At 46.1% G+C, this 14,693-nt stretch overlaps 1 protein-coding gene across 1 annotated transcript in view; it reads right to left on the bottom strand.

Annotated features, from left to right (window-relative positions):
- Nucleotides 1-14,693, bottom strand: part of rev3l (REV3 like, DNA directed polymerase zeta catalytic subunit) — a 197,982-nt gene that overhangs the window by 84,636 nt on the left and 98,653 nt on the right. The window contains exons 7-9 of the mRNA XM_078399911.1: nt 11,896-12,000; nt 3,670-3,754; nt 3,450-3,580 (exon numbers count right to left, since the gene is read on the bottom strand). Of these exons, the coding sequence (XP_078256037.1) occupies nt 3,450-3,580; nt 3,670-3,754; nt 11,896-12,000 (321 nt within the window). The remainder of the gene's footprint in view (nt 1-3,449; nt 3,581-3,669; nt 3,755-11,895; nt 12,001-14,693) is intronic.

Raw genomic sequence — 14,693 nt, 5'->3', positions numbered from 1 at the left:
ATTTTTGCGCTGAAGATTTTAACTTGCATAACAGAATATAGAACAGTCCAGCACAAAAACAGGCCCTTTGGCCGAAAATGGCTGTGCCGAGCATGATGCCAAGACCGTATTATCTACCTGTACATAACCCATATCCCTGCATATTCATGTGCCTATCCCATAAGTCTTAAATATAGGAACATAGAAAATAGGTGCAGGCCCATTGAGCCAGCACCGCCATTCAATATGATCATTGCTAATCATCCAGAATCAGTACCCTGTTCCTGCTTTTTCCCCCCATATCCCTTGATTCCACTAGCCCTAAGAGCTCTATCTAACTCTCTCTCGAATCATCCAGTGAATTGGCCTCCACTGCCTTCTGAGGCAGAGAATTCCACAGATTCACAACTCTGGGTGAAAAGATTTTTCCTCATCTCCGTTCTAAATGGCCTACCCCTTTTTCTTAAACTGTGGCCCCTGGTTCAGGACTCTCCCAACATTGGGAACATGCCACAATCTTATCTGCCTCTACCACCACCCCTGGCAGCGCGTGACAAGCATCCACCACTCCGTGTAAAACAACTTGCCCTACATGTCTCCATGAATCTTTGCTCCTCTCACCTTATAACTGTGCCCTCTGGTATTTGATTTCTCCAACCTGAAAAAAAATAATTCTGATCGTCTACCCCAAGGTGGCGCAGCGGTAGAGTTGCTGCCTTACAGCGAATGCAGCGCCGGAGACCCGGGTTCCATCCCGACTACGGGCGCTGTCTGTACGGAGTTTGTACGTTCTCCCGGTGGCCTGTGTGGGTTTTTTCTCCGAGATCTTCGGGTTTCCTCCCACACTCCAAAGACGAACAGGTATGTAGGTTAATTGGCTTGGAAAGGGCCTGTTTCCGCGCTGTATCTCTAAACTAAACTCTATTTATACCACTCATTTTATATACTTCTATCAGGTCTCCCTCAACCTTTCGTGTTCCATAGAAAACAATTCCAATCTGTTAAACCTCTCCCTGCAGCTTATACTCTCCAATCCAGGAATTCTGGTAAAAACATTTCAGAGGAACTAAATCTACCATAAAACTCGTGCTTCCTCAGATGTCGCAATTGAAACTGAATACGACCGCTCCACCAACACAGCCAGACCCCATGACAGGAGACACATCAAATCACCTATCCATGTTCTCCACAGATGCTGCCTGACCCGCTGAGTTACTCCAGCACTCTGTGAAACGTCACCTATCCATGTTCTCCACAGATGCTGCCTGACCTGCTGAGTTACTCCAGCACTCTCTGCAACGTCACCTATCCATGTTCTCCACAGATGCTGCCTGCCTGAAGAATTAGAAGTAACACTAGCAAGTTTGCAGATGACACAAAGCAGTGTGCCACAGTCTTAGAATAAAGGGGAGGCCATTTAAAACTGAGGTGAGAAGGTATTTTTTTACCCAGAGAGTTGTGGATTTGTGGAATTCTCTGCCACAGAAGGAAGTGGAGGTCAAATCACCAGATGAATTTAAGAGAGCTCTGGGGGCTAGTGGAATCAAGGGATATGGGGAGAAGTTGGGCACAGGTTACTGATTGTGGATGATCAGCCATGATCACAATGAATTGTGGTGCTGGCTCCTCCTGCACCTATTTTCTATGTGTCTATGACCCTCTGAGTTACTCCAACACTCTGTGAAACGTCACCTATCCATGTTCTCCAGAGATGCTGCCTGACCCGCTGAGTTACTCTAGCACGCTGAGTTTTACTCAAAACCCACGACTGATTGCCTTACGTTGTTTAGTTTAGTTTAGAGATACAGCGTGGAAACAGGCCCTTTCGGCCCACCGGGTCCGCGCCGACCAGCGATCCCCGCACACTAACCCTATCCTATACCCACTAGGGACAATTTTTACATTTACCAAGCCAATTAACCCACAAACCTGTTCGTCTTTGGTGCGTGGGAGGAAATCGAAGATCTCGAAGAAAACCCACGCAGGTCACGGGGAGAACGTACAAACTCCGTACAGACAGCACCCGTAGTCAGGATGGAACCCGGGTTTCCGGCGCTGCATTCGCTGTAAGGCGGCAACTCTACCGCTGCGCCACCGTGACTGCCCTGTGTTCAGTGTTCAATGACCATTGTTGAGTTAATTAACTTGCATATTGTCTGAAACAAGTGCTGTGCTCCTGAGTTTCGCCACTTATCGAACAAGGACAAGTCCAAGTTATGTACTTTAGATAGTTCCTCTGTTCCTCTCTTCCCCTCCTCCTTCCCAGATCTCCCTCTATCTTCCTGTCTCCACCTATATCCTTACTTTGTCCCGCCCCCCTGACATCAGTCTGAAGAAGGGTCTCGACCCAAAACGTCACCCATTCCTCCTCTCCCGAGATGCTGCCTGACCCGCTGAGTTACTCCAGCATTTTGTGAATAAATACCTTCGATTTGTACCAGCGTCTGCAGTTATTTTCTTATGTACTTGGCCTTTGGATGAGGGATCAAAGAAAGCGATCTTGAAAGGTGTTACATTAGTATTAAAATAAATCTGTCATCGTGGCTCTGAACAGTCTAGGACCAGAGGCCACAACCTCAGAATAAAAGAACATACTCTTAGAAAGGTGATGAGGAGGAATTTATTTACCAGAGGGTGGTCAATCTGTGGAAATAATTGCCACAGACGGCTGTGGAGGCCGTCAATGGGTATTTTTAAGGCGGAGATTGACAGATTCTTCATTAGTATCAGGGATTATGGGGTGAAGGCAGAATAGGGTTTGAGGGGGAAAGATAGAAAGAATGAATGAATAAGTTTATTGGCCAAGTATGTGCAGATACAAGGAATGTGGCTTGGTGCTCCACTCACAAATGACAACACAAACAAACAGTTAACAATTAAGAATAATGCATAACCACATCAAAACAATAAGGATACAACATTACAGTATAAACATGTGGGTGAAAATAAACCAGAGCAAAAAAGAGACTACAGACTTTGAATCCAGGGCCAGGAAGCGAGCGGGCAAGATCATCTCTGACCCCTCTCGCCCTGGCCACAAACTCTTTGAAGCACTTCTCTCTGGAAGGCGACTCCGGACTGTCAAAGCAGCCACAGCCAGACATAAAAACAGGTTTTTTTCCGTGAGTAGTAGCTCTACTCAACAATCAAAAGTCTGTAGCCTTTTTTTGCTCTGGTTTATTTCACTCACATGTTTAAGCCGTAATGTTGTATTCTTAATGTTTTAATGTTTTAGGCTTTATTCTTAATTGTTTACTGTATGTTCGTGTTGTTACTTGTGAGCGGAGCACCAAGGCACATTCCTTGTATGTGTACATACTTGGCCAGTAAACTTATTCATTCATTAGTGTAGCATAAAAAATGAAGTTATTTTTGACCAGAGGTTGAAAGAAAACGTTAGTTAAAAATAAAAGGTACAGACTTTGTAATAAATAATGATCCGCACAGTCTTACCAAACATCGCTTCCTACCTTGTTTGTCGCTGTGTATCTCGACCAGGTTGGCAGGTGTGCAGTAAATGGCTTCAGGTAACAATGCGTCCGTATGCAAGGTCAAGTTTGAAGGGAGCGTTTCAAATTCTTCACTTTCCATAGACTGCGACCTGGTTTTAAACAGCAAAGATAGCCGGTTTTAAGACATTGACCAAAGTGATGAAAATAACATAAATGAGGGAAAGAAGAAGCTGCTTACACAGAATAGTTATTCTGTTGTAAAATTTCCTTTATTCTACGTTGGAAGATCCTTTCGCTCTCTGTTACATGTACAGATCCACGATCTGCAAACATAAAATGATTAACACCATGAGAACATCTAATACAAGTAGATAGGCACGTCTTCAGTTTAAACCAGCATCTGCAGTTCCTTCCGACAAATCTAATGCAAGTAACTAAATATAACTGGAATTAGCCTAGTCCCTCTGGCAATAACCATGAAACTATTCATCTTGGAGTCATAGAGTCATAGGTCGATAGTGTGGAAACAGGCCCTTCGGCCCAACTTGCCCACACCGGCCAATAATGTCCCAGCTACCCTACTCCCACTTGCCTGTGCTTGGTCCATGTCACTCCAAACCTGTCCCTATCCATGTACCTGTCCAACTGTTTCTTAAACTAAGGGATAGTCCCAGCCTCAACTACCTCCTCTGGCAGCTTCTGTTACTGTGAAAAAGTTACCCCTCGGATTCCTATTAAATCTTTTCCCCTTCACCTTGAACCTATGTCCTCTGGTCCTCGATTCCCCTACTCTGAACAAGAACCCGATCTATTCCTCTCATTCCTTCCAATCTTCACCTATGAGGCTGCACGTGCAGTATTGTGCTGTGTTTTGGTCACCCTTCCTGACTCTCCTTGCAATTCTAGAACCATCAATGTGGTTTACTGTAAACAGCTTCCTCAGTGCGGGATTAGTGAACGGCAGGCGACACTCCAGCCCTCAGGTTCCATTCCTCTCACAACTCCCCTGCAGGGCAGCACAGTGGTAGAGCTGCTGCCTCACAGCGCCGGAGAGCTGGCTTCCATCCTGACCTCGGTGTCTATATGGAGCTTCCACGTTCATTGACCTTGTGGGTTTCCTCCGGGTGTTCCGGTTTCCTCCCACGCTCCAAAGACGTGAAAGTTTGAAGGTTAATTGGTCACAATAAATTGCTCTTAGCGTGTAGGGAGTGGATGAGAAAGTGGGATAACGTAGAACTAGTGTGAACAGGTGATCAATGGTCGGTGTGGACTTGGTGGGCCAAAGTTGTAGGAAATAACTGCAGATGCCGGTTTAAATCAAAGGTAGACACAAAATGCTGGAGTAACTCAGCAGTACAGGCAGCATCTCTGCAGAGAAGGAATGGGTGACATTTTGGGTTGAGACCCTTCTTCAGACTGATGTTAGGGAAGGGGGCAGGACAAAGATAGGATGTAATCGGAGATACAGCATATAATCCTCCAACATTTTCACCACCTCCAACGGGACCCCACCACTGGCCACATCTTCCCATCTTCACCCCTTTCTGCTTTCTGCAGAGACCGTTCCCTCCAAAACTCCCTGGTCAACTCGTTCCTTCCCACCCAAACCACCCTCTCCCCAGGTACTTTCCCCTGCAACTGCAGAAGATGCAACATCTGTCCCTTTACCTCTCCCCTCAACGCCATCCAAGGAACCAAACAATCTTTCCCGGTGAGACAGAGGTTCACCTGCACCTCCTCCAACCTCATCTATTGTATCCACTGTTCCAGATGTCAACTTCTCTACATCGGTGAGACCAAACGCAGGCTCGGCGATCGTTTCGCTCAACACCTTCGCTCAGTCCGTCTTAACCAACCTGATCTCCCGATGGCTCAGCACTTCAACACCCCCTTCCATTCCCAATCTGACCTTTCTGTCCTGGGCCTTCTCCATTGTCAGAGTGAGGCCCAGAGCAAATTGGAGGAACAGCACCTCATATTTAGCTTGGATATTTACACCCCAGCGGTATGAACATTGACTTCTCTAACTTCAGATAGCCCTTGTTTTCTGTTTCCATCCCTTCCCCCTTCTCCCACTAGTCTTACTGTCTCCGACTACATTCTGTCTCTGTCCCGCTCGCCCCCCTGACATCAGTCTGAAGAAGCGTCTCGACCTGAAACGTCACCCATTCCTTCTCTCCCGAGATGCTGCCTGACCCGTTGAGTTACTCCAGCGCTCTGTGTCTACCATCGGTGTGCCAAAGGGCCTGTTGCTATGCTGCATCTTCCAATCCCATTCACATGCCGGGTGTTAAGTTAACTGGCTGCTGTAAATTGTCTCTAGTATTGGTGGGCAAGTAAGAGATTCAGTGAGTGTTAACAGGATGAGAGAGATAAGTGGTTTACAAGGAAATGGACAGGGAAATACAGGCAAATGGAATTAATGAGATTGTTCTGAGAGGTGTTTCAACAGGTTGAACATCAGGAACATGTTTTCTGCCTCTTACGTATCCAATCCCTTAATGATCTTATATGTTTCAATAAGATCCCCTCTCATCCTTCTAAATTCCAGAGTATTCAAGCCCAGTCGCTCCAGTCTTTCAACGTACTATAGTCCCGCCATTCCAGGAATTAACCTCGTGAACCTATGCTGCACTCCTTCAATAGCAAGAATGTCCTTTCTCAAGTTTGGAGACCAAAACTGCACACAGTACTCCAGGTGCGGTCTCACTAGGGCCCTGTACAACTGCAGAAGGACCTCTTTGCTCCTATACTCAACTCCTCTTGTTATGAAGGCCAACATTCCATTGGCTTTCTTCACTGCCTGCTGTACCTGCATGTTTACTTTCAGTGACTGATGCACTAGGACACCCAGATCACGTTGTACGTCCCCTTTGCCGAACTTGACACCATTCAGATAATAATCTGCCTTCCTATTCTTACCACCAAAATGGATAACCTCACACTTATCCACATTAAACTGCATCTGCCATGCATCCGCCCACTCACACAAGCTGTCCAAGTCACCCTGCAACCTCATAGCATCTTCCTCACAGTTCACACTACCACCCAGCTTTGTATCATCTGCAAATTTGCTAATGGTACTTTTAATCCCTTCATCCCTCATTAATGTATATTGTAAATAGCTGCGGTCCCAGCACCGAGCCTTGCGGTACCCCACTAGTCACTGCCTGCCATTCTGAAAAAAAACATTTATCCCCACTCTTTGCTTTCTGTCTGCCAACCAATTTTCTATCCATGTCAGTACCCTACCTCCAATACCATGTACTCTAATTTTGCCCACTAATCTCCTATGTGGGACCTTGTTGAAGGCTTTGTAAAAGTCAAGGTACACTACATCCACCGGCTCTCCCCTGTCAATTTTCCCAGTTACATCCTCCAAAAACTCCAGATTAGTCAAGCATGATTTCCCCTTCGTGAATCCATGCTGACTCGGAAAGATCCTGTTACTGCTATCCAAATGCTCCGCAATTTCGTTTTTATAATTCACTCCAGCATCTTCCCCACCACTGATGTCAGACTAACTGGTCTATAATTTCCTGTTTTCTCTCTCCCTCCTTTCTTAAAAAGTGGGATAACATTAGCTACCCTCCAATCCACAGGAACTGATCCTGAATCTATAGAACATTGGAAAATGATCACCAATGCATCCAAGATTTCGAGAGCCACCTCCTTAAGTGCCCTGGGATGCAGACCATCAGGCCCTGGGAATTTATCAGCCTTCAGTCCCATCAGTCTACCCAACACCATTTCCTGCCTAATGTGGATTTCCTTCAGTTCCTCCGTCACCCTAGAATCTCTGGCCACTAGTACATCTGGGAGATTGTTTGTGTCTTCCTTAGTGAAGACAGATCCAAAGTACTTGTTCAATTCGTCTGCTATTTCCTTGTTCCCCATAATAAATTCACCTTCTTCTGTCTTCAAGGGACCCACATTTGCTGCCGTAACTATTTTTTTCCTCTTCACGTACCTAAAGAAGCTTTTACTATCCTCCTTTATATTATTGTCTAGCTTACTCTTGTACCTCATCTTTTCTCCCCTTAATGCCTTTTTAGTTATCTTCTGTTGCTCTTTAAAAGAGTCCCAATCCTCTGGCTTCCCACTCTTCTTTGCTACGTTATACTTCTTCCCTTTTATTTTTATGTTGTCCTTGACTTCCCTTTTCAGCCACGGGTGCCTCTTACTCCCCTCAGAATCTTTCCTCCTCTTTGGGATGAATTGATCCTGCAACTTCTGCATTATTCCCAGGAATACCTGCCATTGCTGTCCCACCGTCTTCCCTGCGAGGGCCTCCTTCCAGTCAATTTTGGTCAGCTCCTGCTTCATGCCTCTGTAATCCCCTTTGCTACAACTGTAATACTGTCACTTCCGATTTTCCCTTCTCCCTCTCAATTTGTAGATTAAAACTTATCATATTATGATCACTGCCTCCTAATGGCTCTTTTACCTTGAGTTCCATTATCAAATCAGGTTCATTACTCAACACTAAATCCAGAATTGCCTTCTCCCTGGTAGGCTCCAATACAAGCTGTTCTAAGAATCCATCTCGGAGGCATTAAGACATTAATGATGCTTTTGCTGTAGCTGTAACAGCATATTCTGTAGAAACAGCAGATGCTGGTTTACACCAAAGATAGACACAAAGTGCTGGAGTAACTCAGCGGGTCAGGCAGCATCTGTGGAGAACATGGATAGGTGACTTTTCTTGGGCCCTTCTTCAGACTGAGGAACTGACCTGTTGAGTTACTCCAGCACCTTGTGTCTTAGTTGTCAGGTATGTGAACCTGCATCGCAGAGGCATTGGGTTAGGAGTGGGGAAGTCATGTTGCAGTTGTACAAGTAGTTGGTGTGAAGTTCTAGTGACCAAGCTATGGGAAGGGATATGATTGTTAGAGAGGATACAGGAAAGTCACAGGGTTGCCCTGTTGCAGGGAGGATGTGGAAGCTTTGGAAAGGGTGCAGAGCTGCCCTTAATTATGCCTAGATTAAGGAGAGTAGGAACAAAACTGCAGATGCCGGTTTAAATCGAAGGGAGACACAAAATGCTGGGGTAACTCAGCGGGTCAGGAAACAACTCTGGAGAGGAGAGAACGTGTAAACCAACATCTGCCATTTCTACAGACTGAAGAAGGGTCTTAACCGAAACGTCACCCATTCCTTTTCTCCTAAGATGCTGCCGCTGAGTTACTCCAACATTTTGTGTCTACCCTAGATTAAGGAGTATTAGTTACAATTAGAGGTTGGACAGACTTGGTTTCTTTTCTCTGGAACATGGAGGTTGAAGAGACCAGGTAGAGAATATAACATTATGAGAAGCAGCGATAGGGATGGTCGAGGAGGTTGGTGTGGCAGCCGTCCAGGTCAGCGGTTGTTGGGGTCGCCGACCGTCGAGGACAGGCCATGTGGGACCCGGTGTGGGGGAACCACCGTGAGGGGGGGGGGGGGGAAAGAGAAACTGGAGCGGGATACTTTGTTGCTGCATTTTATGTTTCGGGTCGAGACCCTCCTTCAGACTGATGTCAGGGGAGGGGGCAGGACAAAGATAGGATGTAGTCGGAGACAGGAAGACAGAGGGAGAACTGGGAAGGGGGAGGGGATAGAGAGGGAAAGCAAGGGAAGTTAGTTAGAGAAGTCAATGTTCATACCGCTGGGTATGAAGGGGTTGGACCACTGGGTAAGCTGCCCAAACGAAATACGAGGTGCTGTTCCTCCAATTTGACAATGGAGGAGGCCCAGGACAGAAAGGTCAGATTGAGAATGGGAGGGGGAGTTGAAGTGCTGAGCCACCGGGAGATCAGGTAGGTTATCACGGACTGAGCGGAGGTGATCACCGAGCCAACATGTTGTTTAGTCAACATGTTTTTTTTTTAAAAAGGGAAGCCACGCTTGACTGATATATCTGTGAAAAAGTAATGAGATGTGGAGAAAGATCACTGATGCATGTAGATAAGGTAAACAGTCAGCATCCTTTTCTCAGGAGGCGGCACTGTGGCGTGGCAAGGGAGTTGCAGCGCCAGACACCCAACTTCAATCCTGACTACGGGTGCTGTCTGTGTGGAGTTTGTACGTTCTCTCCGTAACCGAGTGGGTTTTCTCTGGGTGCTCCGGTTTGCCCCCACGCTCCAAAGACGTAGAGGTCTGCAGGTTAATTGGCTTGGTGTAATTGTAAATTGTCTCTTTCAGAATGGCAGGCAGTAACTAGTGGGGTACCGCAAGGCTCAGTGCTGGGACCGCAGCTATTTACAATATACATTAATGACTTGGATGAAGGGATTAAAAGTGCCATTAGCAAATTTGCAGATGATACAAAGCTGGGTGGCAGTGTGAACTGTGAGGAAAATGCTATGAGGTTGCAGGGTGACTTGGACAGGTTGTGTGAGTGGGCGGATGCATGGTAGAAGCAGTTTAATGTAGATAAGTGTGAGGTTATCCACTTTGGTGGTAAGAATAGGAAGGCAGAGTATTATCTGAATGGTGTCAAGTTAGGAAAAGGGGACATACAACGAGATCTGGGTGTCCAAGTGCATCAGTCACTGAAAGTAAGCATGCAGGTACAGCAGGCAGTGAAGAAAGCCAATGGAATGTTGGCCTTCATAACAAGAGGAGTTGAGTATAGGAGCAAAGAGGACCTTCTGCAGTTGTACAGGGCCCTAGTGAGACCTCACCTGGAGTACTGTGTGCAGTTTTGGTCTCCAAATTTGAGGAAGGATATTCTTGCTGTTGAGGGCGTGCAGGTTTACTAGGTTAATTCCCGGAATGGCGGGACGTTCATATGTTGAAAGATTGGAGCGACTGGGCTTGTATACACTGGAATTTAGACGGATGAGAGGGGATCTTATCGAAATGTATAAGATTATTAAGGGGTTGGACACGTTAGAGGCAGGAAACATGTTCCCAATGTTGGGGGAGTCCAGAACCAGGGGCTACAGTTTAGGAATAAGGGGTAGGCAGAGAGTTGTGAATCTGTGGAATTCTCTGCCTCAGAAGGCAGTGGAGGCCAATTCTCTGAATGCATTCAAGAGAGAGGTAGATAGAGCTCTTAAGGATAGCGGAGTCAGGGGGTATGGGGAGAAAGCAGGAACGGGGTACTGATTGAGAATGATCAGCCATGATCACATTGAATGTTGGTGCTGGTTCGAAGGGCCGAATGGCCTCCTCCTGCACCTATTGTCTATTGTCTCCAGTGTGTGTTTTTCACACTAGGGCTCCACACTGATATATGTGCCAGGGTTTCTCTGGACTCTTCAGGTGATGGACTTGGCAGGGAACTATTGAAGAATGCTTTGGCCTGCTGCCACAGCCAGTAGCAGATGGATAAGGGCAGAGTGCCATTGTCAATAGTGATAAAGGTGAGGTATGAGCCATCAAGGATTTGAATGTGATACTGGGAATTTTTACTGGTACCTGTGATTTAAGGTAAAATAGCACACCTGGTGAACACGGAGAAACACAATGACCAGCATAATCAAGGACCAGTTGCCCTTGGAGCGACACAGTGACGCGGCGGTAGAGCCGCTGCCTCACAGCGCCAGTGATCTGGGCTCCATCCTGACTATGGGTGCTGTCTGTACGGAGTTTGCACGTTCACCCCGTCACCGCATGGGTTTTCTCCAGGTTCTCCATTTTCCCCCCATATTCCAAAGACGTACAGGTTTGTAGGTTAAATAGCATCGGGAAAATTGTACATTGTCCCTAGCGTGTGTAGGATAGCGTTAGTGTACGGGGATCGCTGGTTGGTGTGGACACAGGTCGAGAGGCCTGTTTCTGCACTGTATCTTTAAAAACAGACAGGATTTTCTCTTTACATTGATACCAACCCAATTAACATACGTCTTTGGAGTGTGGGAAAAAACTGAAGATTTCAGAGAAACCCCATGCAGGTCAAGGGGGGAACGTACAAACTCCGGGCAGACTGCACCCTTAGTCAGGAACGAACCCGGGACTCTGGTGCAATAAGGCAGTAGCTCTACCGCTGCGCTACCGTGACACCCAAAGAGCACGACTGAATGCTACAGCCTAAGCCACGTATTTAAAATATTTGTGCTTCATTTATTATGTCTCATGTACGTGTAGTTTAGTTTAGAGATACAGCACAGAAGCAGGCCCTTCGGCCCACCGGGTCCGCGCCGACCAGCGATCCCCGCACACTAACACCATCGTACACCCACTAGGGACAATTTATACATTTGCACCAAACCAATTAACCTACAAACCTGCACTTCTTTGAAGTGTGGGAGGAAACTGAAGATCTCGGAGAAAACCCACACAGGTCACGGGGAGAACGTGCAAACTCCATACAGACAGCACCCTTGGTCGGGATGGAACCCGGGTCTCCGACGCTGCATTCGCTGTGAGGCAGCAACTCTACCGCTGCGCCACCGAGCCGCCCAATGGTTGTGGACATAGGTTATTCTTATACATACAGAAGATACAGGATGCTGTGCTGTTATAAACAAACGGTTACCCGGTGAATTGGATGATTCGATCTGTGAGGGCATGTTGTTTTCACGACGTCGCTGTTTCTCATCATCCCATATGGCCTGTAAGCCAGGGTTTCTGCCAACCTGAGCTAATGAAACACAAAAGGAAAGAATCAGCACAGCATTCCAAAAGTCATTCATTACTTAATGGAGCCACGTACACCAAGCTAGGTGTCCGTACAACGATGAAGAGTATGAGCATTTCAATCTGTGGGGTGAAATTGTGGAATGATTTGGATGTGGAGCTCACGAAAAGCACAAACATTACTCAGTTCAAGAAGATGTACAAAACAATTATTTTCCAGAGGTATAGGAATGAGGAAGGGCTGTGATGACGGTTACGTTTTAGTTTATTGACACAGTATGATATTCACATTGTACATAGAATTTGGATTATTGTTTATAAACTGTATATATGTATGTTTGCGTGTTTGCACATATGTATGTATGTGCATATGTATGGATATATGCATGTATGCATATGTTTGTGTATGAAAATAACTGCAGATGCTGGCTTAAATCGAATGCAGACACAAAATGCTGGAGTAACTCAGCGGGTCAGGCAGCATCTCAGGAGAGAAGGGATGGGTGACGTTGAGAGATTGAAACTATACACTGGCTTATGGGATAACAGAGGGGAAGAAGCTGTTCCTGAGTCTGGTGGTGCGCACTTTCAAGCTTCTGTACCTTCTGCCCGATGTGAACGAGGAGAAGAAGGAATGACCGGGGTGGTATCAGTCTGCTGTTCTGCGGCAGGTGAAGTGTAGATGGAGTCAATGTTGGGGAGTCTGGTCTGTGTGATGGGCTGGGCTACATCTGCAACTCTCTGCAATTTCTTGTGGTTTTGGGCAGAGCTGTTGGGCGGCACGGTGGCGCAGCGGTAGAGTTGCTACCTTACAGCGAATGCAGCGCCGGAGACTCAGGTTCGATCCTGACTACGGGTGCTGTCTGTACGGAGTTTGTACGTTCTCCCCGTGACCTGCGTGGGTTTTCTCCGAGATCTTCGGTTTCCTCCCACACTCCAAAGACGTACAGGTATGTAGGTTAATTGACTGGGTAAATGTAAAAATTGTCCCTAGTGTAGGATAGTGTTAATGTGCGGGAATCACTGGGCGACGCGGACTCGGTGGGCCGAAGGGCCTGTTTCCGCGCTATATCTCTAAATCTAAAAAAATCTAAAATGTAAAACCCTAAATGTGCTGCAACCCCACGGTGTGCTGTCTAAGGTGCATCTGTCGGCTGTCACTTTAATGTGGTTAGGAAAAAACTGCAGATGCTGGTTTAAATCGAAGCTAGACACAAAATGCTGGAGTAACTCAGCGGGTCAGGCAGCATCTCTGGAGAGAAGGAATGTTTCGGGACGAGACCCTTCTTCAGTGTGAAGAAGTGTCTCGACCTGAAACGTCACCCATTCCTTCTCTCCAGAGATGCTGCCTGACCCGCTGAGTTACTCCAGCATTTTGTGTCTAGCTTTAATGTGTGTGTATATATATATATATATATATATATATATATATATGTAGATGAGATAAAGTTTGTGAATTAATTGATGAGTAGCGGAGATGGGGTAGGAATAAATAAATGTATACTCCCTCCTACTCCTTTTCGAACATGTGAGATTTAATTTGTGTTGTTTATCAGAATTTATTAATTGAGTTGGATATAGGTTTATCGTTCATTTCATTTTATTGTTATATTGCTTTGTTTTTATCTTTTGTTTTACATGTTCAAAATAAAATATAAACAAAAACAAAAAAAACCCGATAGTGCAGAACAGTACAGCACAGGAACAGGCCCTTCGGCCCGCAATGTCTGTGCCGAACATGATGCCAGATGAAACCAATCTCATCCGCTAGCTTGTGATCCATATTCATCCATTCCCTGTATATCCATGTGCCTTATCTAAAAGCCTCAAACGACACTATGGTATCTGCCTCTACAACCACCCCTGGCAGCGTGTCCCAGCCTCCCACCACCCTCTGTGTAAAATTAACTATCCCGCACATTTCCTTTAAACTTTGTCCCTCTCGTCTTAAAAGTTGTGTCCTGCAGTATTTGACATTCTTATCCTTGGAAAAAGTTTTTGATTGTGAAGCTGATCTATGCCCCTCACAATTTTATATACTTCCACCAGAATTTAGAAGGATGAGGGGGGATCTTATTGAAACGTATAAGATAATTAGGGGATTGGACACATTAGAGGCAGGAAACATGTTCCCAATGTTGGGGGAGTCCAGAACAAGGGGCCATTTAGAACGGAGATGAGGAAGAACTTTTTCAGTCAGAGAGTGGTGAAGGTGTGGAATTCTCTGCCTCAGAAGGCAGTGGAGGCCAGTTCGTTGGATGCTTTCAAGAGAGAGCTGGATAGAGCTCTTAAGGATAGCGGAGTGAGGGGGTATGGGGAGAAGGCAGGAACGGGGTACTGATTGAGAGTGATCAGCCATGATCGCATTGAATGGCGGTGCTGGCTCGAAGGGCTGAATGGCCTACTCCTGCACCTATTGTCTATTGTCTATTGTCTCCCCTCAAACATGCATTGCAAGCCCCCATCGCTCTCTACGTTAAAAAAAACTCGCCCGCATAACTCCATTAAACTTTCCCCCCTCTCACCTTACAGCTATGCCTCTTGTGATGGACATTTCCACCCTTTGAAAAAGGTTCTGCCTACTCATAATGTTAGACACTCCAGAACCAGGGGCCACAGTTTAAGAATAAGGGGTAGGCCATTTAGAACTGAGATGAGGAAAAACTTTTTCACTCAGAGAATTGTAAATCTGTGGAA

Source organism: Rhinoraja longicauda, chromosome 5, assembly GCF_053455715.1.
Source record: "Rhinoraja longicauda isolate Sanriku21f chromosome 5, sRhiLon1.1, whole genome shotgun sequence".
In the NCBI taxonomy this organism is placed as follows: domain Eukaryota; kingdom Metazoa; phylum Chordata; class Chondrichthyes; order Rajiformes; family Arhynchobatidae; genus Rhinoraja; species Rhinoraja longicauda.
Note: the sequence above shows the minus strand (reverse complement) of the source record. Positions and strands in the feature narration are given on the sequence as shown.